We start from the raw sequence: 27,213 nt of genomic DNA, 5'->3' as shown, positions 1-27,213 counted from the left end.
CCGTGCCTCCAGACCCTGCGCCGCCGGAGCCCGGGAGGGGAAGTGCCCGGCTGGGGGCGCAGGGTCTGGAGGCACGGGGGCTGCCCGAAGCCGGTAGCGCTGGGGCAGCCCGGTTCTTAAACAGAGACTCCAGCGGCTGCGGCTCTGTGTAACTGACACTATGTCAGTTACACACAGCCCCGGCGGCTGGAGGCTCCAGCTGCCCCCGCTCTGTTTAAGAGCCGGGCTGCCCAAGCGCTACCGGCTTCGGGCAGCCCCCGTGCCTCCAGATCCTGCAGCCCCAGCCGGGCACTTCCCCTCCCGGGCTCCGGTGGCGCAGGGTCTGGAGGCACGGGGCTGCCCGAAGCTGGTAGCGCTCGGGCAGCCCGGCTCTTAAATAGAGCCGGGTCGGCTGGAGCCTCCAGCCGCCGGGGCTGTGTGTAACTGACACAGTGTCAGTTACACAGAGCCCCAGCGGCTGGAGGCTCTATTTAAGAGCTGGGCTGCCCCAGAGCTACCTGCTTCGGGCAGCCCCGTGCCTGGAGACCCTGCGCCGCCGGAGCCCGGGACGGGAAGTGCCCGGCTGGGGGTGCAGAATCTGGAGGCACGGGGGCTGTCCGAAGCCGGTAGCGCTTGGGCAGCCCGGCTCTTAGAGCCTAAGAGGAGCAGAGCCTCCAGCTGCGGGGGCTCTGCTCCTCTTCGGCTCTGTAACTTATACAGTGTAAGTTACGCAGAGCCGCCGGAGCCCCGGAGGGGAAGTGCCCGGCTGGGGGCACAGGGTCCGGAGGCATAGGGGCTGCCCAAAGCCCGAGCGCTACCAGCTTCACGGTTTGCTGGGCAGCCTCCAGACCCTGCGCCCCCGGCTGGGCGCTTCCCCTCCCAGGCTCCAGCTGCGCTGGGGAAGCGCCGGCCGGGGGCGCAGGGTCTGGGGGCTGCCCGGCAAACCGTGAAGCTGGTAGCACTGGGGCAGCCCTTTCCCCCTGGCTGGGAGTGGGAGGGAGGAGGGGGCGGAGTTAGGGTGGGGGAAGGGGCGGAGTTGGGGCGGGGCTAGGGGTGGGGAAATGGGCGGGGCCATGGCCCGTGGAGGGTCCTCTTTTTTTATTTATGAGATATGGTAACCCTAGCTTTCCCTCTCATTCCTTCCTGCTCTCAATTACTAGTAAGTGGTTTCTCAGCATGTACTCTGTTCTGTTGAGGTTTATGTATTTGTTGCTTCTATCTCATCTCCACTTCATGTGTTTTGTTTTTTCTTTTTCTTTCCCCCCCCCCTTAACTCCTTATATTGCTTTCTTTCTCCTCCCCACTAGTTTCTGTGTTGTGCTTTCCTGCCACTCAGCTCTGTGTGCTAAACAATGGAGTCACGTTGAATTGGAAGTGCTGGCAGACTCAGAGTGCTTCAGCGAATGGGAGTCTAGTCAATTTTAACCTGCTATTAGCACAGTCACAACCAGAGCAAAGAAATAGACGGGACAGGAGGCATGTGGGAAGACCAGTGACAGGCTTTTAATCTCAGTTGTAAGGCAAGTGTTGATGGGGTGTTGCTGGCTATCCCCAGATAGAGTCAGATCATTGTTAGGGACCTCATGGTTGGTGGATGCAGCCAACTGGTGTTCCTAAAGGGCCATGATGATGGAGTTCTTCTAAAAACAAATATGGCCTCTACCCCAAGTGGCATGTGTCTCTCTCCTAGGCATACCTCTGGAGAACTCCTCCCCAGAAGTCTGGCAGCAAGGTCCAAAAGGCAACCAAAGTAAAGTATTCAATCAAACCCCAAAAACAGAACATGGCCTCTCCCTGCGGTTTGTTCCTTGCCCATATTCCTGCTGGGAATCCAGACTCTTCGCAGAAATGCAGCAGGCACAGCCCAAAGCAGCCATGCGGATTCTCACTGTCTCGGGGGAAATTCACAACAACCGTCTTTGCAGTACAGTCTCTGGAGACTCCTCTCCTCAGTTTTAAAGGGACAGTGTACTCTGTTACTGTGGACTCACCTTCCCACCCCACTTTCTACAGGAGTATAGAACAGGGGTGGCCAAACTGTGGCTCGTGAGCCACATGTGGCTCTATTACCATTTAAGTGCGGCTCGTGCGGTGCCCTCCACATCTGCCCCCTCCACCCAGGGCCGGCTCTAGGATTTTTGCCGCCCAAAGCAAAAACAATTTTGACTGCCCCCCACCCCCCATTTAAGCCTGGGATGGAGGGGGAGCAGCGGCGCGCGAAACGGCCGCTCAGGATCTCTCCCCCCCCCCCCCCCCCAGGTTTGAGAGCCTGGGAGGGAGGGAGGGGGAGACCCCGAGCTGCCGCGGCACGCGAAACAGCTGATTCGCGCGTGCCGCTGCTCCCCCTGAGAGCCTGGGAGGAAGGGCGAGTAGCAGCGTGCGAATCAGCTGTTTCGCGCGCCATGGCAGCAGCAGCGGAGGTGAGCTAGGGTGGCCGGGGCACATTTTTAGGGGCGGCATTCTGGCGCTGGCCGTGCCACCCCTAAAAATGTGCCGCCCCAAGCACCAGCTTGTTTTGCTGGTGCCTAGAGCCAGCCCTGCCTCCACCCCACCCCACCCCCCGTTCTCCACCTACCGGGGGAGTGGGGGACCTCGTGCAGCAGGGTGGTGGGTTAGGGGCTTCTGTCCAGCAGGGATGGGGGGGTCTCAGGGCTTCTGCCCATTGGGGCGCACCTGCTGGGGCTTCAGCAGGAGCAGGGCTGAAGCCCTGAGTCCTGGCAGGTACCTCCCACGGGGATGAAGCTCCAAGCCCCAGCCGGCACGCCCCGGCTCTCAAACATCTGAAGATTGTCATATGCGGCTCAGAGGGTCAGTAAGTTTTGGCCACCCCTGGTATAGAAGGTAGATATGGAAAAGACCTATTAGATCACTTAGTCAATTTCCCTAAAAAATGCACAATTATTCCCTACAGGACATTTTCTAGTGCTTTGCCTGGTCTAGTTTTTCCAGTCTCAAGCAATGGGGATTCTGCCACTTCTCTTGAGAGATTATTTCAGAGTCTAATATATCTCACTGTTAGCAGAACATCCGGGAAAGCTTCCCTACGATTCTCCATTATTAAAGTCATCATTCCATTGCTATTAGTCAGACATCTCTTTCCCATGCCCACTGACTCACACCAATCTCTTTCCTTCTTGATAGCAGGAACCTTGCTTTAAAGACCAACTAGAATAAGAAGCAGATAAATAAGATCAGCCCATGCCGGTGGAGGGGAAGACAGCTTTCTCAAAACTCAACTAATGCAGAGATTTAGGTTAATAGAAATGATGACGGGGCAGCAAAGAGCTGGCCAGCCACCACTCGCTACGTGGCACCAATTTTAAAGCACCTCTTAATATTTTCTTTGTCTTGAGCATCATTATCTTTTCAACAAAAAAGTCTATTTTGTAACAAACATGACCTGCGTTGTTGGGTTGGTCGGATAATTGGCGAAGGTGTTAGAAGAGCTGTGAGTAAGCAGGGAGAAAGGAGATGTTTGCAGCGAGGATAAGTTAGAATTAATTAATACATCGTATCACAGCCTTTTTTCCTCCATTTTTTTTCTTCTACAATAGCAGATCGTTTTGCAGGGCTAGGGAATAAATAACTATATCGTGATAATAATGAACTCTGCTCTAGAGTCCAATACATTCTTTCTTCTGTTAAAATATTGTATCAGTGGGGTGGAGGGTGAGAGAGGCTGATTACAAAGGTTATGAATCGTAACCTAGTAATACAAATAATAAACTGCAGTTTAGATTAGCAGAGCTGCCACCTTTGCTGACTAATTTTGCTGCTGTCTTAATGTTTTGTAACTTCCCTCCTCAATGATATGTGCAGACACACTTGAGAAGTGTATTTCCAGGACATACCTAGTGTATCTGCTATGTCTAAATGAATCGAAGTTCTATTGTAAGCTACTGCCAGGACACATTTATGTTCTGACACCAACAAGGGGTTTCTCAGCCTCTTCCAGTCCACTTAGCCAAAGTGAAATTGTTGTTGTCTGTCATTCTGTCGAGTGTGTATTGTTCTAATACCATTTCAGTATTATCACCTTATTATATTCTCTTCACTAGTCTAGTAGACTGTGAAGATTGTTTGCCATGTTCTCTGACTAGTTTATGGATTTTATAAAGCAAAAATATTGATACTAAATATGACACTGGTTCAATGCAACAGAAGGACAACCAAATAATTTCAAAGTGCCAGTGAGTTAAAGGATATTTAGGACCTGCTGTAACATTACTTATTCAAGCTAAAGTTTCTTGGGAATTTTTCCTGAGTAAGGAGTGAAAGATCAGTCTTTTACACAGTTACCATTATTAATATTACAAGGCAAATAGTTGCTCCTGTGGTTTGATAAAGTAGTTTTTACAGTCCATTTCACAAAGCATTTAGATTGTGTATTGCCTTATTAATCAAAGTGTCATGAACCTTAAAAACATCAATGTATTCTCATTATCTAATTCACTTAAATTGGTGGCAGAGTTAACAATTTAATAACACCCTTACTATGGAAGAGTGGATTATTGGTTTCTAATAACCCAACTAACACACCGTGAAAGATTCCAAATTAAATGTGTCTACTAGGGAGAAGATAAGACACAAGAATATTCACAAACAGGCTGCCAGTTTTCAGTAGCCAAATCTGGTAGAAAGAGGTACATATACAATAATATGAAGACAAAGGCACCTGAGAGACTAAGGGAGTTAGTCAGCTGGTGCGTATCTCAGGGGTACTTCTGTCTTATTGCTATTGATTTAATTTGGGGGAATAAATAACTATATAGTTAATAATTGTCTATGCTATACAGACCTGGGCAGGGGAGAGACTGGGAACATGCCGTTGAGTTTGGTAGGACACTGGGCTGGTTTTCTGTGTTTGGTGTATGTGAAATCTAGGCTTGGTTGCTGACTGACTGAGCTAGGTTGCCCTGCAGTTAGGTGGGTGAGCATCTGATTTCAAGTAGGACTGTTTGAAGTGAGAGCAGTGGCCTATCGAAAAAACTCCACTAATCAGCCTTGGCTGAGTGAGAAGGGGTGAGTGACCCATTCCAGCTGTGTGTAGGGCCCAGGCCTTAAAAAGCACAGATGTTGCCAGTCACTGATAAGATGAAGGCAGATGGGAGACTAAAGGAGTTAGCCAGCTGAGCTTACCAGCAGATGGAGAGAGTGTGGGTAGGTGGGTTTGTTTTCTCCCCCTTAACTTGCTGGTACTCTACAAGGGAGAACCCACAATGGGAGGAAATTGCACATTGCTAATGCCACTGCTAGCTAGCTATTCCTCTGCCTGCACCTGTGGGGGACCTGGTCAGATAGGTGTTATGACTCTGGTAACTTGCTGGGAATGTGGCCTGTATGTACCTGTCAAAGAAAGTCAGACAGGAGGAACCAGGTGGTGTGAGTGGTGTCTGTTTATTCCCCATACTCCTTGCATTTTGGGGAAGAAATGTGAAGGAGTGGAAGTATTAGTACATAAGATACATTATGACTTAAATGGCATCACAGAGACTTGGTGGGAGAAATCTCATGACTGGAATATTGGTATGGAGGCGTACAGCTTGTTCAAGGAGGACAGAAAGGGGAAAAAGGGAGGAGATACTGTGTGTGCATCAAGCATATATATGCTCATTCTAAGGTTCAGAAGGAGGTAAGAGGCAGGCCAGTGGAAAGTCTCTGAGTGAAGAAAAAAGTGGAGGAAAAACAAAGGTCTACTACAGACCACCAAACCAAGAGGAAGAGGTGGATGAAGCATTTCTAGATAACAGAAATCCAAAACTCATGACCTGTAGTAATGAGGGACTTTGCCAACAGATCTGGGTAGTTAAAGTAATACGGCAAAACACAAAATGTCCAGTAAGTTCTTGGAATGTATCGGGGACAACTTCTTGTTTCAGAAGGTAGAGGAAGTAACCACGAAGGCAGCCATTGTACGCTTGGTTTTTGTCCAACAGGGAGGAATAGTCTGTGAATCTGAAGGTGGAAGGCAACTTGCTTGAAACTGATCATGCTTAAGTGGGACCAAATAGGGCCAAGGCCCTCGTGCTGGCTCTCTGTATAGAGCTGAAGTTCACTCCTTGAAAGAACACCAGTTCTTGCATAGTGATGTGTTAATGTTATGATGGGATGTGCCTCAGATGGTCAGTCTACCTGAAATAATGCCATGTCCGATCAGCTTTCTGACTGGCTCTTCCTGGCAGGGGGTGACTTCTTCTGGCCAGGAAACCTAGTGCCAGCTTTCAGAACTCGTTTGAACAGGCTTCAAACAAGCATTTGAGTACTAGCTACAAGCCAATGGCAGTGTATCAACTTTGACTTTGAACCAGCCTTACTTTATGTGGAAACCAACTAATGCAAAGTATGACCAATTATTACCATTGGCTTTTGTGTATCTCTGAAAAACCACTGTCGGCAGGTAACAAGGAGGGTCTCATGTATAAGATTAGCAGTAAAAAGGAACAGATGCTGTTGGATCCTCTGTGGCTGTGTGTATTTTTCTGTATTTGGAGATCAATTTTGTCTTGTTTTGAACTCCGAGGCTGCTGTGGATAACGCTTTGTGTGCCGGTGGATACAAACAGTCGGTGTATATAACAGACATGGGCCTGATGAGGCTAATCAGACTTAAGCTCCATGTACATAAATGGAAAAGGTTCTGATTTACACCAGCTTAACTGAAATGACAAGTGGCACTTACGTCTTCAGTTCTCCTTGGCTGACCTGTGAGGATGTCTGACTAAAAAGTGCTCCCTTACAGAGGTAGAGTAACCACTCAGGGCAAGTCTACGCTGCAGCCAGGGGTATAACTTCCAGCTCAGGTAGACATGCCTGCACTAGCTTTGATCAAGCTAGTGTGCTAAAAAGAGCAGTGTGGCCATGGCTACATAGGTGGTGGCATTAGCTAGCCTGCCTGAGTACAACCCTGCCTGACCCCCTAGCTACTTACGTGAGTAGCTAGCCCAAGCTGCTGCCTGTGCTGACATAGCCACACTGCTAATTTTAGTGCACTAGCTTGTGCAGAGCTAGCTCATGTATGTCTACTCAAGCTGGGGACTACATTTCAACTGGGAGATGATGTTCCCCTTCATTCTTTCTGGAGAAGCAGCTTTTTCCTCCTCGTATGCTGTACGTGTCCTAACACTTGTGACTGTGTTCTTTCATGTTGATAGCATCCACACAAGTAGCTGAATCACAAGGTTTTATTGAATATTCCAAGATCTGTCCTTAGCACAGTTCCTTTTCACTCTTTCATCCAGTCCCATATCTCTGGTTATAAGCAATGACCGTTTGCACCAGTAGCATGCATTTGGCTGATAATATTATTTCTCTTTTTAAGATGGTTTTTATATAATTAATCGTAGACTGTGTTCCCATTTGTACTTTGAACTGCTGCAGTATAATAATAATTTTTAGCAACCACCGCAGTAACAGGAACAACAGAAACAAAAGAGAGGAACAGTGCATCAGTATATTTCACTTATTTTTTCTGCGGTGTCATTCCTGTTGTGTTTTGAAAGAAATATCTACATCTATAAATCTGGGCTAACTAAAAGCTGCTTAAGCACATGTGTGCAGAGCTCTTATGAGAGCCAGGACAAAGGGACCTCATTTAGTAAACCTCATAAACGTGTGTGTGTGTGTGTGTGTGTGTGTGTGTGAACTGTATTGACAGAACGTTTATTATCAATTATATACATGCTGTACTGAGTTTGGTGCCCTGAAAAGCTGCTGCCCTTATATTTGTATGCCACTCTTCCAAAAGAAGTATTAACATAAGAAACCATATCCAAAATCAGCCACTGAGATGATAACAAGTAATACCGGCTGTTATTGTCTGTCTCTTGGATGTCCTGTATAGCTGAAAAAACAAAGAGCTAGATTGTGGCATTTTGCCACAGCCCCCAATAATGTGTGTGCAGAGCTGCAGCTCCCTAAGGAGAACCCTAGATGCACTCCTGGGGGAACCCCCTCTCAGGGCCAGTGCTACCATTAAGGCGAACTAGGCGGTTGCCTAGGGTGCCAAGATTTGGGATCGCCAAAAAGCGGTGCCCCCAATAACTTTTTTTTTTTTAACAGCGTTCCTCCCCGAGCACAGTCGCCGCTCCACTTCTCCCACCTCCCAGGCTTGCAGTGCCAATCAGCTGTTTGGCGCCGCAAGCCTGGGAGGAGAATTAAGAGCAGGGGCGGCGTGCTCGGTGAGAAGGCGGAGCAGAGGTGAGCTGGGGTGGGGAGGTGCTGCACAGCTACCCGGGGTGGGGGGAGCTGCCGCAGGGGGGGCGCCTCAGGGTGGAGGGGGGGCGGGGAGCTGCCGCAGGGCTTGGCGGGGTGGGGTGCAAGGTGGAAGTTTTGCCTAGGGTGCGAAACTTCCCTGCACCGGCCCTGCCCCCCTCTGTCCAGGGGGAAGTGCAGTCTGTGACTTCCCTCTTAGGGATGCAGTATGTTCCTTCTCCCCATCACAGCCAGCCAACTCTTGGTGAGTTGTTCCTGTGGTCTCCAGGCAAATGGATGCAATTCTGCCCAGCCCTTTTGTGCCCTGTCCTGGGGGAGGAAAGGCTCCTTACTCCCTCTCTGTCCTACTGCCTGGCCATGTAAGTGCTTGTCATAGCCTAGTACCAAAATGTTGTTACCGCTAACTTTAGTCTGTTTATTCCTGCTTAGTCAAGCAAGGGCTGGTCTGCGATTCTTACCTGAGTAAGACTTCCACTGACTCTTAAGGGAGTTCTGCCCGAATAAGAACTGCACGATCGGCCTCTGCTTCAGTATTTGTGCGCACAGAGTGGGCCAAATTCTACTTTGACATGTGGCACAGGCTTCTCAGGGACTTCATTGTGAGCCTGGTGTGCACCCAAGGACAGGATTGGGCCCTGCACATCCCAGTGATGGTGACACAGGTGCAGGGACAACATCAGCACTCCTGGCTCATCAGCCTTGAGGCAGAAATGTACGAAGCCCTTGGCATCCTAATCGTTAGAATATGAGTATGTATGCACTGCAGTGTTCATATAATTAATTCATACAGGATCAATAAGAACAGAGGATACTTTCTCCGTCCAGTTGCCTATTGAGACAGGGTCTTGGCCTTTCCTGTGACAGAAGGGAACTCTTTAAGAAGTTATTGTTTAGGCTGGTTTTCTATGCTGGAATAGGAATATCTTCACCTAGGTCTAGCAAACATGTTTAGGATCATTAAAGGGGATAATTTAGGGTCCAGCATGCCAGAAGGTGAATTTAGAGAGTCAGATGGTTTTGAAGTGTTTGGATACAAAAGCCTGTTAACTTAATGTTGGTCAGTTGAGTGTATGAAGATGTTGGTGGGCTCCTACTGAATCAGTGAAGTGGAAGAGTGGGTGCAGAGAATGAGAAATTATGGTCAGTGGAGCAAAAAACCTCATGTCCGAGGGAAGAAAAATGTTGCAAGAGATGATAAAAAGAGGATATTGTCTGATATAAAACATGGATACCAGAGAGAATTTAAGAGAGAGAGAGAGAAGATATTGTTCTCAATCTAAGAGTAAGTCTATACTGCGTTTGAAAACCCATGACAGTGAGTCTCAGAGCCTGGGTCTACAGCTATGGCACTAAAAACAGCTTGTGTAGACATTTGGGAATGGGCCGGAACTTGGGCTCTGAAGTCAGGGGTGATTTTTAGTCTGGGCAGCTGTTTTTAGTGCCATAGTGTGAGTCCGAGTCTTAAGGCCCAGGCTCTGAGATCATAGGTGCTGGAACAATTTTTATAGTGGGGGTGCTGAAAGTCATTGAATAAAACTGTAAACCATGTACATGATGGAAACCACTTCAAGCCAGGGATGGGGTGCTGGGGATTCAGCACCTAGTTCCAGCACCTATGTCTGAGACTCACTTCATGGGTGTTAAAACGCAGTGTAGCCGTACCCAAAGAGGTTTAGTAACCAAAAGGTCTGTCTTCTATCAGGAACATGGGAGCAAGAGGCTTACTTAGAAGTTCGGGGGTGGGGGGGAGGGGAGATGTTGTTCATGTGACTACATTTTCTTTATGCATCATCTTATCCTATAAAACAAAGAAGAAAACAAGGGGCAAATACTAATCTTGGGTCACTAGATTAAAAACTAGTGACCTACAGGTGAAAGTTTCTACATCCAGTTACGTAGCCTTCCCAAGTTACCCAGTTTTCTTTGAATTGTAGGCTGTTCCTGAATATTGCATTTTAGCAACAGCTTTGGAAAACCACCCTCTGTTAAATATTTATTGTAAAAATATTTTAATCTTCAAAATGTAACGTTCAAGCTGCTTCTGAGTCCCAATTATTTTTTTAATTACATTTCTGATTTACATTGGAATTGGCACAAGTTAATTGATGGTATGAACTGAGATTATGTTAAAGCAAATTTGTTGCTGGTGAGAACAACAACCTCCCCTTCTGCAGAGAAACCTCACAATAGAAGTGATTCAGACTTCATGGGTAATGTTTTTCCAGAATCTGTGGCAGTTATTAATCTCATTGTCACATCAAATTAACTGTGGGGATGCTAAGAGTGGTTTCTATCTTTTGAAGCTTTTCATTTTTATTTTTTTTAACAGAACAACTCTCAAAAATGCAATTTACCAACTTCAACAGGCTTCAAAATGTAAGGAGATGCAGGACAACATTTGGTCTTCATCTATCAAAAAGAAAAGGTAGGTGTTTGGTTTGCTTTCTGCTATGTTTGGTTTAAAAAAGTCTAAGTGTCTGCTTGTCTTTTGCACATAATTCTCATTGACATTAATGCAAAACCATAAAACAGCAAACTGAAAATGTGCAACTAGTGTTTGGCTGATTTTTTTTTTTTTTTCTTTAGCATCCACTGGATTTATTTTTGGTCTAAATTAAAGAAAACAAATTAGTATGTCAAGAAGATTTCTCATTCACAGTTACAAATGAGAGGGGAGACTTCTATTTCTTCTTCAATCTAGGGTCTTTTTTAAAAAAACAAAACAAAAAACACCCTGACAGAATTTGAGAAGCACATTTTTCCTTTAGGGTTTCCTTTCCTGATTAGTTCACATTCTTAAAAAACCAATACACAATCCCAATAAGTGGATTCTCTTCAGAAAAGGCCTAGAAATGAGCTAGTATAAAAACTGAATTACCTATAGTGACTGTAATATTGCCCCCAGGAGATTAGTTGTTCCATTGTATAGACAGACACCAGCATCTCCTCTACTTTACAGTTTTCATCATTGACTACCACTGGTGAAACTGCACCAGTGCAGAAAAAAATTATATATATATTTTCCTAGTGTAGACACTATGACATCAACCTGGCTCAGGTTCCTGGCCACTCTGCCCCTCTCTGTGCAGGAAATAGAGAAGTGGCCCATTTATTTTTGCCCTCTCTCCACCCCTCTCCCACTCCCCATTCTATTACATACTATGAAAGCATATGCTTAAATATGTGCAAGATCATGGCTGTGGCCTTTTATTTGTACACAGAGGACAAATGACATGTAAATGAGACAAAATAATAATAAATTATCAAACTTTGCCCAGTCAAAGCCCAGGAAATGTTTAAACTTTGCTTCACTGGAAACCACCATTAAATCAGTTTTTAAAACTTTTTTTTTTTTTTTTTTGCCCCTACTCCACACATTTGTTGTCCAAATTTTGATGCTGCTTTTTCCTGTTTTTATCAGTCTCCGTGTCTTCCCTCAGTCAAATTTTAATTCTCTTTAAAATGGTTTGATCTAGGTTTTTTTTAATTCTACCTCTCCCACTAGTCAAGGCCTTTTCCCTTCTTCTGATTGAACCTCTTTTCCCATATCTATCTTAAACGTCAGGGTTTTCTGACTTTTCAGTCTTTCCTCTACCACTTTTTTGGTCACTCTACTCCCCTGCACTTGGTCATCTCTTCCCTCCATTTCACCCATTCCTATTGCTGCACTGGCTCTTTCTTCTCTTTAGTCACCATAGAATCATAGAACTGGAAGGGACCTGAACTCATCTAGTCTAGTCCTGCCACAAATGCAGGGGACTAATTACCTAGACCATTCCTGACAGGTGTTTGTCTAACCTGCTCTTAAAAATCTCCAATGATGGAGATTCCACCACCTCCCTAAGCAATTTATTCCAGTGCTTAACCACCCTGACAGTTAGGAAGTTTTTCCTAATGTCCAACCTAAACTTCCCTTGCTGCAATTTAAGCCCATTGCTTCTTGTCCGATCCTCAGAGGATAAGAAGAACAATTTTTCTTCCTCCTCCTTGTATCAACCTTTTACATACTTGAAAACTGTTATCCTGTCCCCTGTCTTGTTTTTTCCAGACTAAACAAACCCATTTTTTTTTTTTTTTTTCAATCTTCCCTCATAGGTCATGTTTTCTAGACTTTTAATAATTTTTGTCGCTCTTCTCTGGACTCTCTCCAATTTGTCTACATCCTTCCTGAAATGTGGCACCCAGAACTGGACACAATACTCCAGTTGAGGCCTAATTAGAGCAGAAGAATTACTTCTCGTGTGTTGCTTACAACACTCCTGCTAATGCATCCCAGAATCATGTTTCCCTTTTTTTTTTTGGGCAACAGTGTTACACTGACTCATTTAGCTTGTGGTCCACTATGATTCCCAGATTCCCTTCTGCAGTACTCCTTCCTAGGAGTTTTGTATGTGTGCAACTGACTGTTCTTTCCTAAATGGAGTACTTTTGCATTTGTCCTTATTTAATTCCATCCTATTTACTTCAGACCATTTCTCCAGTTTGTCCAGATCATTTTGAATTTTAATCCTATCCTCCAAATCACTTGCAACCCCTCTCAGCTTGGTATCGTCCACAAACTTTATAAGTGTACTCTGTATGCCATTATCTAAATCATTGATGAAGATATTGAACAGAATTGGACTCAGAACTGATCCCCGCGGAACCCCGCTCATTATGCCCTTCCAGCATGACTGTGAGCCACTGATAACTACTCTCTGGGAATGGGTTTCCAACCAGTTTTGCAGCCACCTTATAGTTGCGCCACCTAGGTTGCATTTCCCTAATTTATTTATGAGAAGGTCATGCGGGACAGTATCAAAAGCTTTATTAAAATCAAGATATACCACATCTACCACTTCCCCCCTATACACAAGGTTTGTTACACTGTCAAAGAAAGCTATCAGGTTGGGTTGGCACGATTTTGTTTTTGACAAATCCATGCTGACTGTTACTTATCACCTTCTTATCTTCTAGATGTTTGCAAATTATTTGCTCCATTATCTTTCTGGGTACAGAAGTTAAGCTGACTGGTCTGTAATTCCCTGGGTTGTCCTTATTTATCTTTTTATAGATGGGCACCATATATTTGCCCTTTTCCAGTCTTCTGGAATCTCTTCTGTCTTCCATGACTTCTCAAAGATAATCGCTAATGGCTCGGATAGCTCCTTGAGTATTCTAGGATGTATTTTATCCGGCCCTGGTGACTTGAAGACATCTAATTTGTCCAAGTAACTTTTAACTTGTTCTTTCCCTATTTTAGCTTCTTCCGATCCTACCTCATTTTCACTGGTCTTCACTACGTTGGACATCCAATCACCACCAACCTTCTTGGTAAAAACTGGAACAAAGAAGTCATTAAGCATCTCTGCCATTTCCACATTGTCTGTTATTATTTCCCCCCTTCCCCCTCCCCCACCCATGGGCCTACCCTGTCCTTAATCTTCCTTTTGCTTCTAATGTATTTGCAGAATGTTTTCTTGTTACCCTTTATGTCTCTAGCTAGTTTGATCTCATTTTGTCCCTTGGCCTTTCTAATTTTGTCCCTACATACTTGTGTTAGTTGTTTATATTCATCCTTTGTAATTTGACCTAGTTTCCACTTTTTGTTGGACTCTTTTTTGATTTTTAGATCATTGAAGACCTCCTGGTTAAGGCAGAGTGGTCTCTTGCCGTACTTCCAATCTTTCCTATGCAGTGGGATAGTTTGCTCTTGTGCCCTTAATAATGTCTCTTTGAAAAACTGCCAACTGTCTTCTATTGTTTTTCCCCTTAGACTTGCTTCCCATGGGATCATACCTACCAACTCCCTGAGTTGGCTAAAGTCTGCCTTATTCAAATCCATTGTCTTTATTTTGTTCTCCCTCCTACCATTCCTTAGAATCATTAACTCTATCATTCTATGATCACCTACCCTATTTGTTGTTGTCCTCATCTCAAAACTGCACTCCTCTTTGTTTCCTCCCACTGATGCTCCTTCCCACCAGCTGAGTATTCCCAGGCCTGTTCATCCCCTGGTGGATGGGGAAGCACTGAAGTGTTGGTACTGCCTCCCCTTCCAGCTGGTGGTAATCAGAAGGGAGAGTAGCCAAGCCACAGTTGAATAGATGCAGCTGGCTCAGCAAGTAGTAGTTCTTTCTGGAGATTTTCTTTCTGCTTGTCTGTGCTTCAGTATCTGCTTTTATTTATAAAGAGTCTGGTCACCAGCCTTAATGACTGCATAGGTATTCTTCAGAATGTGAGCTGGATGTAAACCAATACAGTGACCATCAGGCTGTGTCTGCAGTCAGCCTAAACTGATAGCACCAAGTGAGGTGTAAATTGTCCTTATTAGTCCCCTCACATATGTTCACTCTGAAACTTAGTGACAACAATATAACTGTCAACATTGTTACCCCTTACAATTGCTGATCAAAGCACTCAGAAAGAAGAGGGATCATCAGATGATGAATATCTGGACAACCTACTTAGAGTAGTGACTTGTTTCAGCATTTCAAGTGTTTGGGGCTTGGTTTATAGACAAAGCTTGGGAGAGTGCTCATGCCTCCCGCTCTGATTCTACCATTGTGGCTGAGGAAAGAGGAGCTGTGTAGATTGCAGAAGGCAGATAATGAATTGGGAAGGCTGGAAGAGGAGCTGGGTTTGTGGAACAGGGCATTGCATTGCTCCATGAGTGCTGCAACTCCATTTCCATAGCTAGCTGCCCTTTGAATCTACCTCTGGCAAGGAGTATGTGTAAGCAGTGATTTGTACTGCCATTCCAGAGTGCCTTCAGTAATAATCTGGACACTTCAGCCTCCTGAGCTGCTGATTTATCCTGGTATGTATCTAGTTTAATATTTGTCCAATGACTTGAAAATTAAAAAATGCTAGTAAGTACTAAGTATTATACCAAGCATGCCTTGGTGGTGATGGATGGCCTGAGGGGCTGGGTTTCCTGGAAGATTTCCATCTTTATTCTAGGGCAAGCCCTGAGGGCACTTCCTAAAGTTTAAAAAAAAAAAAAATGGTTCTTTTGGCAGCTTTGTAATGTCAAAAGGCACGAGGCAGCCTTCCCTTGTCTTGCATTTCCCTCTGCTTCTGTTTGTTGTATTTCTGTCCCACAAGATTACTATCGGGTTAGAAGAGCCTCCTCTTTCACAGCCCCTCCTTAGCATTCTTGCTAAATGAACTGGCCTTTCTGAAGGCAGATGCTTAGCTTCAGCATGTCATAGGTGGGGTTTACTTCCGTCTTCCTTCTCTAACGTCTCCCTGACTCTCCTTGTGGGCTCTCATCACCCACTCCTGGCTGTGGCCCTTCTGCTAGCGCCCCAAAGCTTGTAGGCTGCAGTGCAGGAGACTTAGTCTGCCAACATCCCCACCATGCGTACTAATAGACATTGCATCCTGGCCATTCCCCAGTAGCTGAAGCCCTCTAGCACCCTATGTACATGAGTGAGAGGCCCTGCTGGGGGAGGGGAAATCACTTGACTAGCTGGGAGGGATCAGTTAACACAAGTGAGTTTCCTAGGGTGGCATGTCATTGCAGTGGTTGGGATGTCAGTGATAGACCTTCCAAAGCAGAAGGGGGAAGGTTTCATTAACACAGGTCTTCATTTAACTTGTATTCTTCTCTGTAAATCAGCCAGGAGAGAGTGAGATTGTAAGTATTGGAGCAGGGCTGATCCCATCCAGCAGAAGGCAGTAGTAACACAGCAAGACTGCACATTGTGGGGTGTGTGTTTCTAGACAGAGGCACTTAACTCATAAATATATAATTAAGAAGCCTCTCCCATTTTATAAGGACAGCTAATGCACATAGTGGGGGCAAGAAGCCTTAACTGGTTTTAAGATGGAGCTTGATGCGCATGGGTTTATATGACCAGGTTGTCTGGACTCTGACCCAGGAGTTCCCTTCCAGTCCCATGTTAAGTCCTTCATGAGGTCTTAGAACTGGCATTGTGGTGATTGTTTTGTTTTCCCCTCAGAATAACTAATGGCTCTCTGAAGCACTCTAATAGTGTCAATTCATGGCATTTCTTCCCAAGCTGACAGCACTCCTTTTCACTGAAGACTGATCTTCATCTAGTTGATGTCCTTAGGCAAGAATTTGCTTTCAGATTCTCATAGGTTTTCCCCTAAACAATAATGTTGTTCCAAGTAATTTTTTTTTCTATCGTATTTGTAGTCTTTCCCTTAATTTATACAATTTCTCCTTGGGTCCCAGTCTCCTAAATAAAGTTATTTATTGATTTCAGCACTAAAAAACAAAACAAAGCTAGCATGCAGCGTTTCCACACAGAAACATCTACCTTTGCTTCCCTTTTAAGCAGCATAATGTAATATTAGATATGATTACTGTACTTAAGACCATTTTATACAACTGATACTTTCCTAAAATCAGCTAAGTAAAAATGATTGGCTTCCTCAGACATTGTTAATAAGCTGGGGCTCTGGTAAACATGGAATGTTTTCATTGCACTTAAATGTTTATTTCAAGACCATGTGAGCTACACTGCGTATGTTTAAAGACCTGATCCAAAGCCTAATGAACTCAAACCTCAGTGGGTCTTTGGATTGGGCCCTAAATGATTGCAAATAGGTAGTAATTAGAAGTCTGGCAAACCTGACCAGAAAGTTAACATTACACAGTAGGCAACTTTTGTTTGCTTGAGAAAGAAACAGAAGGAAAGATGCAATTTTCAGAAACATTTGCATATAAAAACTGTGGCACTCTAATTGCCCTCTGGTTCCAAAAATAATCCTTTTCACTAAAAACACTGGGTACAGGTTTTCTGGAGCAACAAATCCTGTAAAATTAGTAGTCACATTACAAACAAAAAACCCCAAACCATAAATCAGATTTGTTTCTAGGGAATAAATACACACAACTCCATTAGGTTTCAAGTACATAAAAAAGCACAAATGGAATCTGTACTAGCAGAGATCCATAACAGAAGAAAATTTCTCCTTAGTTTTGATAAAATGTTGTGCAGTATTTCATCTGTGCACAAACTTAAATCTCTTTAAAAGGTTCTTTACAGTACGAAAAAACCTCTTGTTCCATATGCCCTGGTAGTGTTGTTGATTCTGTGGTGTATACAATACAGATTTGATATTTTTACTTAAGAGATGTTTTACAAACAAACTTTCATGTTTAAATATTGATAGTCTTGGATAATAAAATTGATCTCGTAAGAATCTATGAAGTAAATAAATGAATAAGAAGAGAATTGCAAGGCTACCTCTTGGTTTGCAACAGCTATGTCTCAAACCATCATTAAAGTTTAAAGCATACAAGGAAAAAGCGGTTTTCTGGCATAACACAGGCAGAGATTTATATATTTATTTGGACTGCTGTGTTGAGATCATTTTGATCCAATGAATCTAAAATATGCAAGTTCTGAATCTGTAGGTGTATTGAAAAACTCTGATAATAGAAGTTCAATAATATATCAAAGAGGTAAAAGAAGATGGTTTAATAGGTTACAATAATTAAATGAGGATAGTAGTATTCCAATACATAGAGGTAAAATGGGTCATGGAAATTCACAAAGGGATTTATTTGTTTTGTGTGAACCATAAACCGTATTAAAATAAAATATATAGTGTGTGTGTGTGTATATATATATTTGAATGTTTGAGAAATTTTCTATTTATAGCTGGAACTAAATAGATATTACACATACTCTAGCCTTTGGTCCTCTTTCTCCCCCCACCCCTTTTTTTTTTTTTAGGTACTCTGAAGATTATTACCTTCAGATGGTGACAAAAATACAGAACTGCACATGGAAAAGAAGACCAGAAGAATATACAAAATTTAGGTAACTTAATTTTATTTATTTTAAAAAGCAATCTGTCAAGGGTTTGCTTTATAAATGTATGGTGCAGATCTTCCCCAGGAAATTGATACCGAATAAACCAGTGCCTCCTGTATGTAGTATATGGTTGTAAGATTCTGTTATCTCTCTGGAGCTTGGACTATCTTTATTTCTGTGAAATGTATAGCAATGAGCACATTCTAAGAGCTAAACAAATCTAGTTTCCCCAATTTTCTCTACATTTTGGGAGTGAACAGCTGGATAATTTACTAGAATTAGCCAAATAAAGAATTCCCAGCTCCAGGAAAAAAAATTGTCAATTTTAAATTATAAATGAAAAGTGATAGTATAGCTGTATCTATTTAGACATCTCTAATGTGCCTGGTATCTGAGAGGCTTTGTAAATGTGCAATACATTTCTTAATTCAAGGTTCTAGACTATTATTTATGGTTTCTATTGTAGAAATGCTTGGAGGGCCCCCATCAAGACTGGTGCTAGATTAGGGTTCCCATTGTAGCCAGAGTCCAAGTAAACCCATGCCTAAATCCATCCCTGTTCAAGACTGCATGTAAGTAAGCACGTGCTCAAGTGTTATCCTGAACCAGAGCCAGTGAGTGACAATCCCTGCCCCAAAGAACTTAGTTAGAAAAGCACAACTTCAGGTTTAGGGAAGCACAACTTTATTCTGCTAATACTGATTTTTCAAGAAGGAAAAATACTCTCTTGAATTACATTATTCTACAGAACAGAGGGTTAGAGATTCTGGGAAGATGATTAATAATTTGACCTACCCTACAGCTGTTTAGAATTAGGTAGCTCTGAGATTTTAATATCCAGTTTGACTGGACGGGGTAGAGGGTGGAAACGTCCTTTTGTAGAGAATTTGAAATGTTATGCTCACGACCAGCGATGGGAAGCATTGGTTAACTAACCAACACTGTTCCCTGAAGCTGAGCCAATATAATGTATGGTGCTAAGGCCCTGACCAAAGACCACTGAAGTCAATGAGAGTCTTTGTATTGATTCCAGTTGGCTTTGAATCAGGCCTCCCAGGCATAAAGGTTTTAGAGCATGATAAGGAGCTATTTATGGTCCTGTCTATAGGCAAAATCAGCCATGCTCATTTTAGACCCTTTCAATCATAACTCAGGGTGGGCAGGAATAATATGCCTGCAGAACAAGCTGGAAGTGAGGCTGTGTTATCGGCTATTTTCCCCAGCCACAGCCAGGGCTGCTGTGCTCTGATGCTTTTCTCTTACGGCCTACTACCTACAGAGCTGCTTCAGAGGGGCCTACCCACCACTTGCCACTCGGCAAGCTATTTCTGCCCTGCCAGTGAGGCAGATGTATCCCCAGAGCAACCTCTCCCTGTTCCAGGCTGACTTGTTCCTCGCTTGTCTCCGCCAGAGCTCCCACCTCCCATTCCACACCTGTTCTAGCTCTTAAATAAAATAGATTCCATGAGAATCTAGCATGGTACCTTCTATCCAGTCCTCTTGTTACAGCATAGGAGGAGTCTATGAGCATCCTCACTGTTGCTCTAGCAGTCTTTTTTTTTTTTTTTTCTCCTGACCAGAAGTATCTAAAATGAGCAGCAAAGTCTCCAAGTTTTGTCATGCTTGCAAAGATCAGGACAGAAGTATTCAGATGTGCAAACTGTTAGATACAGTAGCCTTCTAGGAAACTTAAGGTAATTATATGGCCTTCTACCCTAGTGATAGGTCATGATAGGCTTATTGAAATTTGGGCCCATTGACTTTTACTGTAACAATTGTACTAATTCCTAAACTTTTAGGAAATAAAATAAGAAGTTCTCTTCCCCCTATCTATAAAAAGTCTAATTTTATATATAATATACAGACACAACTTACAGGTCAGTGATCATATTTTATTTTAACTTGTTTTTGGTGGCTGGATGATTATCATGTGTGGGATGTATGTGTTCAAGTAACTCTTTTTTTATCTCAATCTCTTCTCCTTTCTGTTCTTTTCAAGAAGCCGGATATTAAAATGTTATAGATATCCTGCTCTTCCAGCACTTCAGAATCTTGCAAAAGTTCTGATCTCTTAGCACATCAGAGGAAATATGCTTTCCTTTAAGATTCAGTACACTGCTTCCTAACTAAATCTGTGCCCCTTAGAAACCTGCCACACACTTTGGTATCAAGTATCAGAGGGGTAGCCGTGTTAGTCTGAATCTGTAAAAAGCAACAGAGGGTCCTGTGGCACCTTAGAGACTAACAGAAGTATTGGGAGCATAAGCTTTCGTGGGTAAGAACCTCACTTCTTCAGATGCAAGTAATGGAAATCTCCAGAGGCAGGTATAAATCAGTGTGGAGATAACGAGGTTAGCTCAATCAGGGAGGGTGAGGTGCTTTGCTAGCAGTTGAGGTGTGAACACCAAGGGAGGAGAAACTGCTTCTGTAGTTGAAAAGCCATTCACAGTCTTTGTTTAATCCTGATCTGATGGTGTCAAATTTGCAAATGAACTGGAGCTCAGCAGTTTCTCTTTGGAGTCTGGTCCTGAAGTTTTTTGCTGTAAGATGGCTACCTTTACATCTGCTATTGTGTGTATCATTTGCAAATTTGACACCATCAGATCAGGATTAAACAGACTGTGGCAATTTTTCACACTGAAGCATATGAAAAGTCAAAGTGCTGCTTTTGCTTATAAATTTCACATTTGTCTATTTCTACCTCTAAATTAATATTTGTTTGTCCGTGTGTTCCTGCTTTATCGGGTACTAGCCTAATGCATTGAGCACAGGGCTGGGAGCAAGGAACTACTGAGTTCTGCGTCTACAGGATAGTACATTACACTTGTGGAGTACATTACAAATATTACTCCGTTCTGCCTCCCTATGAGCTAGGTAAATACAGTCACACCCATTTCACAGATGATGAAACTTTGCTTAGAGAGATTGTGACATGAATCAGGTCATGCAGCTACTTACTGTCAGAAGGAGGATTAAAATTTACATTCACATGCCTAATACACTGGAGTCCTTTAATGGCTAGACCACGGTATCCACGGACAAACTACTTAACTTTTCTCTCTGTCTGTGTTTGCCCATCTGTAAAATGGAAATAGCACTTACCAACCTCACAGGCATGTTTAGTATTGTTGTACAGGATCACCATGTTCCTCCCTGCAGCTATGAAGAATAGAATAGATAGGATAAAATACATTTTTATAAGAGATGTAAAGCCTTGTGCTTCCAGGCATAAACTAATCTTGAGTTAATGAGGTTTGAAAAAAGCTTCCCCCATGCATGGGTTATTCCATAACTGAGATTTGTTGCACCTTCCTCTAAAGCATCTAGTACTGGCAGCTACCAGAGACTGGTACTAGAGTAGATAGATCATTGCTCTGTTCCAGTATGGCAATTCCTATGTTACTAGAAACCAGTCCCACCTAATGTTGAGCAAACCTCTTTCTTAGTATCATCTGCTGCCTTCTGCAGATGACTCCAGCCTCGCAGACTCAAAGACAAACAAGGGGGTGGGGGAGTGAATTGGTACAAGGAACAGGTATGGATCTAAGGGAGAAGAAACCTTTTGGCCAAACACTTCAGTAAATATAACAGCTGGCAATTCTATGCTGCACAAACCCCAGTGGCCCCGCTGCAGGCACAGGGTATAAGCTGGCTATCCACTACCTGCCTCAGCTTGTGCAAAACTGACAGGCACAATGAGTCTTCTTGCTACTACCCTTGCCTTTCCAGAAAGCTTTTGACAAGGTCCCTCTTCAAAGGCTCTTACGTAAATTAAGTTGTCATGGGATAAAAGGGAAGGTCCTTCCATGGATTGAAAACTGGTTAAAAGACAGGTAACAAAGGGTAGGAATTAATGGTAAATTCTCAGGATGGAGAGGGGTAACTAGTGGTTAACCAGTTCCCCAAGGGCCTGTCCTAGGACCAATCCTATTCAACTTATTCATAAATGATCTGGAGAAAGGGGTAAAAAGTGAGGTGGCAAAGTTTGCAGATGATACTAAACTGCTCAAGATAGTTAAGACCAAAGCAGACTATGGAGAACTTCAAAAAGATCTCACAAAACTAAGTGATTGGGCAACAAAATGGCAAATGAAATTTCATGTGGATAAATGTAAAGTAATGCACATTTGGAAAAAATAACCCCAACTATACACACAATATGATGGTGGCTAATTTAGCTACAACGAATCAGGAAAAAGATCTTGGAATCATCGTGGATAGTGTGCAGAGGCGGTCAAAAAAGCAAACCGTATGTTAGGAATCATTAAAAAGGGGATAGAGAATAAGACTGAGAATATATTAGTGCCCTTATATAAATCGATGCTACGCCCACATCTTAAATACTGCATACAGATGTGGTCTCCTCATCTCAAAAAAGATATACTGGCACTAGAAAAGGTTCAGAAAAGGGCAACTAAAATGATTAGGGGTTTGGAAAGGGTCCCATATGAGGAGAGATTAAAGAGGCTAGGACTCTTCAGCTTGGAAAAGAGGAGACTAAGAGGGGAATATGATAGAGGTATATAAAATCATGAGTGATGTGGAGAAAGTGGATAAGGAAAAGTTATTTACTTATTCCCATAATACAAGAACTAGGGGTCACCAAATGAAATTAATAGGCAGCAGGTTTAGAACAAATAAAAGGAAGTTCTTCTTCACACAGTAAACTTGTGGAACTCCTTACCTGAGGAGGTTGTGAAGGCTAGGACTATAACAGTGTTTAAAAGAGAACTGGATAAATTCATGGAGGTTAAATCCATTAATGGCTATTAGCCAGGATGGGTAAGGAATGGTGTCCCTAGCCCCTGTTTGTCCGAGGGTGGAGATGGATGGCAGGAGAGAGATCACTTGATCATTGCCTGTTAGGTTCACTCCCTCTGGGGCACCTGGCATTGGCCACTGTCGGCAGACCGGATACTGGGCTAGATGGACCTTTGGTCTGACCCAGTACGGCTGTTCTTATGTCTTTTCCCCCCCCCGTCCAAATGTTCTTCTCCAGCACTGTCCACGGAGTGCTCATACTTTACAGAGCTCAGTGGTGGCTTTTACCTGCAGCTTTGTGTGGGTCTGTTCTCGTTCTCAACCAGTGGTCCGTGTTCTGATAGCTGTGTGGTGAATTTTCTTTTCCTTCTACCTCTCAAAGTCAATGAATGCCACTAAACAAATCCAAACCTCTCCAACACACACACACCACAGTCACCTTTGTATGATGAATTTTTGCCCAGGCCTCATAGGTAGATAAGGGTTTCATGTTCTTTCTCTCCATTTCAGGGTGTCTGTCTACCCTGTGCTAACAACCCTTCCACCAACTTTAGACTGTCCACTGGGGTGCATGGCCCACCTAGCACTTGTCTTCTGGTTATTGCCTTTGTGCCTCCAATGGAGGACATACTGTGTCACATGCTTGAGTATATCATCCATCCCCACTGCTGTTCCTACTTCTTCATCCGTCCTCCAGCTCACTATGGCAGAGCGATAGCAGCAGTTGTAGTATCTTGCGATACAGTTTTACCACAACTGAATGGAGTGCAGATGACAAGTGACTGACGCAGTAAGGAAAATGTGTCTGAACATCTACTATTTCCAATACTTAGTACTACATATGAATCTTGGTCAGAAATTTTTTCCCAGGAGTCCATTTGTCTCAAAATTCAGCCTTATTCTTGTTCTTTATCACCAATCAAAACACAAGCATGGCAACTCCACTAGCCTATCTCTTAACCTCTCTGCTTCAAAGCCCACCTGAATTCTTCCTCCTTTTACAGATTTACATCAATCTACACTTGTTCTAACCAAACCAAGACCTCACTCTTCTTGGATATTACAGTGAATCCGAGAACATTAAAAAGATGGGCGAAAGAGCCTTGCTTTTTCCCCAGAAGGCTCATTCCTAAAGCTTTGGAAACTACTGTGGGGTGGGTTGCTTCTGCCCCACAGGCTTCTCTGTCTAGAGTTTTTAGTCTCAGGTTCCCTAGGTAACCTGAATATTAATTACTACATTAACATTTTGATTTTTCATGTAAGAGGTATATCGTTAGTACAACAAACTACAGAACCCAGCTGGGTACCTCCACAGCTGTAATTGTTTTTTAATACCTACACATTTCTTTTGAGCAAGATGCAGCTTCACAATTTCTTTGCTTTAGTGATTTTAGGCTTTATTCATTTGTGCCAACGGAATTCAAGCTGTAGCCCTTTATCCTTCATCAGCAATCAGGCCTTAGCACTCCAGATGCAGCCTATAGGTTAAATGAGCTAATTTATCCCTGTGAGGATGGACACCCAGTCACACACCCTCCTCTTAGAGACTACATCCCTCAGAGGTATGGCTGCCTTCTCCCCTGGAGTTGCTGGAGCTGGCTCCATGGGTCATCCTGCTCCTGGTCACCTACCATGAGAAATCGTTTACCCCTCTCTTCCATGTTATTTCTGAGTTTTTCCTTTTGAAACTGCATGTCCTCTATGGCTACTTGTAATGCTTGCTCTGTTGCTAACAACTTTTCATGTAGCTTTTTCCCTACCAGACTCTCCCAATATCCTTTTTCTCAAGAGTCTGAGTTCCAACTGCGCACTGGTTAGTCTCCATATTGGTCCCTGTATCCTTTAGCTTTGCCTCTAAGAATCTCTTCCTTCCCTGGAGTTCTCATCTGTCTTCTCCCTCACAGCCACCTCGGCCTTCTCCACCATCTTTGTGCATCCATTCTGGCCCTCTGGCCCTCCCTTCCATATCTTTCCCTGAGTGATGCCCTTTTCTTGGCAACTTTCATTCTTGTTCCGCATCAGGACCCTGTCCTTCCCTGGGCTGCAATTCTGTTTGTGAGGGCACTGTCTCCTCAAATGTCCTGGTTTCCCCCACCCCCTTCCTGCTTTCTCCACAGGAACATCATCTGCCTCCAGGTAGGTTGTAGACCACTGCGACCATCATTTTATTGGGGGCAGCAGCTAGCAACAATTCACAGATAACATAAGAAAAATCAGCCTTTTAACAGTAAATATAGCAGCTGATCTTTCAAGTTAAAAATACAAAATATATATATATTTTTAAAATGCAGCAAAATATTTAATTGTGCTCATAATTTCTCTTCGAGAATACAGTTAATTATATTGATCCAACGGTCCAACTTTAGATAAGTGTTTCAATTTCCTATTATAAACTGTTTTCAAAAAAACAAATGTATAATTTAGTTACAAAAATACCAAGTCCTACAAAGTCCTACAAAATTTTGGTACAGAAGCAGTCTATTTAACTGAATCCAATGTTTTTAAAGTTCTGTAAAGAAAAGGTTTTATTTTTTTCTTTTGATTTTTGCTAAATACCTTTTGTCAGTATATGAAAATATTTTGGGTGAAAATCACCCTGCTCAGTTGGGCCAACAAAGCCCCTTTCACTGCTTAAACCATGAATGTAGGGGCTAAGTGAGGCTTAAGCAGTGCACGAGGTCTTGTGAGAGTCTATACCTTAGGATTAATAACTCTTTTTAGACAATATCCTACTGTTTTGTAACCACACTATCCCCTCTGAGTAAGGGTAGTGGTGCTCTAAGAGCACACCAGAGAACTGTTCACCTAATTCTCTTTGAGTGATGGTCCCTATAGTATTACATTGAAGGTTTATGCATGTGCGCCATACAACAGGAGCTGGAGAACTTGAAAGTAGTGTCCATTGATTCATGAATGTGCCCTTACCTTGCCTCATTGTGGCGTGTATCAGATCCCAGAATAAGACAAAGGGCAGCAGGATCAATGGCAGATTTCAGAGTCCTGATAGTACTGTTCACAACTCTACTGCTTTTCAAAATAATACTGCTTAGCATTTACACTTACCCCTGGAGGAAATAAACTGAGTTATGGGTTTAACAATCAAGAGACCATCCTTCTAGAAGGCATTTAAATGGAGGCTGCCCTATTGATTAGATGGTTTTTGTGGATTGTGTTGGCTTATCTTACTATTTTTCTCACGCACACCCACCCACCCACTAAGATATCTGTTATTTATTTGTATCTTTTAATTTATTTAACATCTGCCAAATCTTGCACAGCAGAACTGTGCTGAGTGTTGAAGATATTAATCATTAATTAATTAACTCAGAACCATCTAGCTGTTCTCAAAGCTGAGCTATGTAACCAGGTATTTCCTTTCACTGTTCCTGCATCCTCTCTCCCGCATTCCTTGTGATTGTTACACCCACCTCTTACATTTTTGCTGCAGTCTGGTTGTTAACTCTTTAGGGCAGGGACTGACTCTTATTATGTTTTGTACAGCACCTTGCACAGTGGGGCCCTGGTCTCTGATAGGGCCGCAGTGCTTCCGTAATACTAATTTATAACAATAATAAGGGTGATTGTGGCCTATTTTCCTGGAAAGGGGGATGGAAAAACAAGGAAAGAGAAGGGGTTCCTGGGTTTGCCACAAATCATACAATCTTTCTTGACAAAGCTGAGCTGTTTGGGCTGGTTACAAAGCAAGTCAGGGGAAAAGTCATTCTGAAAGGTTCACACAGCTTTATTGGTAACTAAATTAATTAAAAACAGACTTTATTTTCTAGTTCTCTGCCACCTCCTTAACATTCATTAGCTACACTGGTCTTTTGCAGGTTAGAACTAGCTTCCTGCTGTGATGCTGTTCACAACTTTATTGCTTCTCAAAACAATACCCTGCTGGGAAGTAACATGAGTTATGAGGTGGACAATAAAAAGACTATCCTCATCACAGAGGACATTTTTAGGATGCTGCCTGAGGTAAGAACAGTGTTTCTTTTTGAACTAGTTGTTTTATTTGGCTCTTCAGAGGACGGTCCCACCACTCACTCACTCACAATCTCTCTCTCTCTTATTTCTTGGTAACTTTCTTGTGCAAAGGAGAGAGGCTGGCTGGGACTCCCATTAGGATATGTGTACACTGAACCTGGAAGTAAGCCTCACAGCCCAGGTCCACAGGTTTGTACTGGTGGGGCTTGCACCAGAGCACTAAAAATAGCTGTGTAGAGGTTGCAGCTTGGTCTCTCAAGCCCACTCAGCCCTCCCCCTTCCCCCCCCCCCCCCCAGACTTCAGAACCCGAGGTACAGTGTCTACGCAGCTATTTTTAGCATGCTTGCACAAGCCCTGCTAGTGGACCTGGCCTGGGAGGCTCGCTCCCAGATGCAGTGTAGACATACCTTTAGTATCCATGAACTCTGCTGGTAGCTCAGCCATAGAGGTTCCTGCAGAATGCTGCAAATTGTAACCTCTCTCAGCAGCCAGATGTGCC

At 43.5% G+C, this 27,213-nt stretch overlaps 1 protein-coding gene across 2 annotated transcripts in view; it reads left to right on the top strand.

Moving 5' to 3' along the window:
* ST8SIA6 (ST8 alpha-N-acetyl-neuraminide alpha-2,8-sialyltransferase 6) overlaps window positions 1-27,213 on the top strand; it is a 50,623-nt gene that overhangs the window by 6,210 nt on the left and 17,200 nt on the right. For both annotated transcript variants that reach the window (XM_054016764.1, XM_054016765.1), the window contains exons 3-5: window positions 10,519-10,614; window positions 17,885-17,971; window positions 26,560-26,704. In XM_054016764.1, coding sequence (XP_053872739.1) covers window positions 10,519-10,614; window positions 17,885-17,971; window positions 26,560-26,704 — 328 coding nt within the window. The remainder of the gene's footprint in view (window positions 1-10,518; window positions 10,615-17,884; window positions 17,972-26,559; window positions 26,705-27,213) is intronic.

This window comes from Malaclemys terrapin, chromosome 2 (assembly GCF_027887155.1).
Source record: "Malaclemys terrapin pileata isolate rMalTer1 chromosome 2, rMalTer1.hap1, whole genome shotgun sequence".
Lineage (NCBI taxonomy): Eukaryota > Metazoa > Chordata > Testudines > Emydidae > Malaclemys > Malaclemys terrapin.
This window is presented reverse-complemented; position numbering and strand designations above follow the sequence as displayed.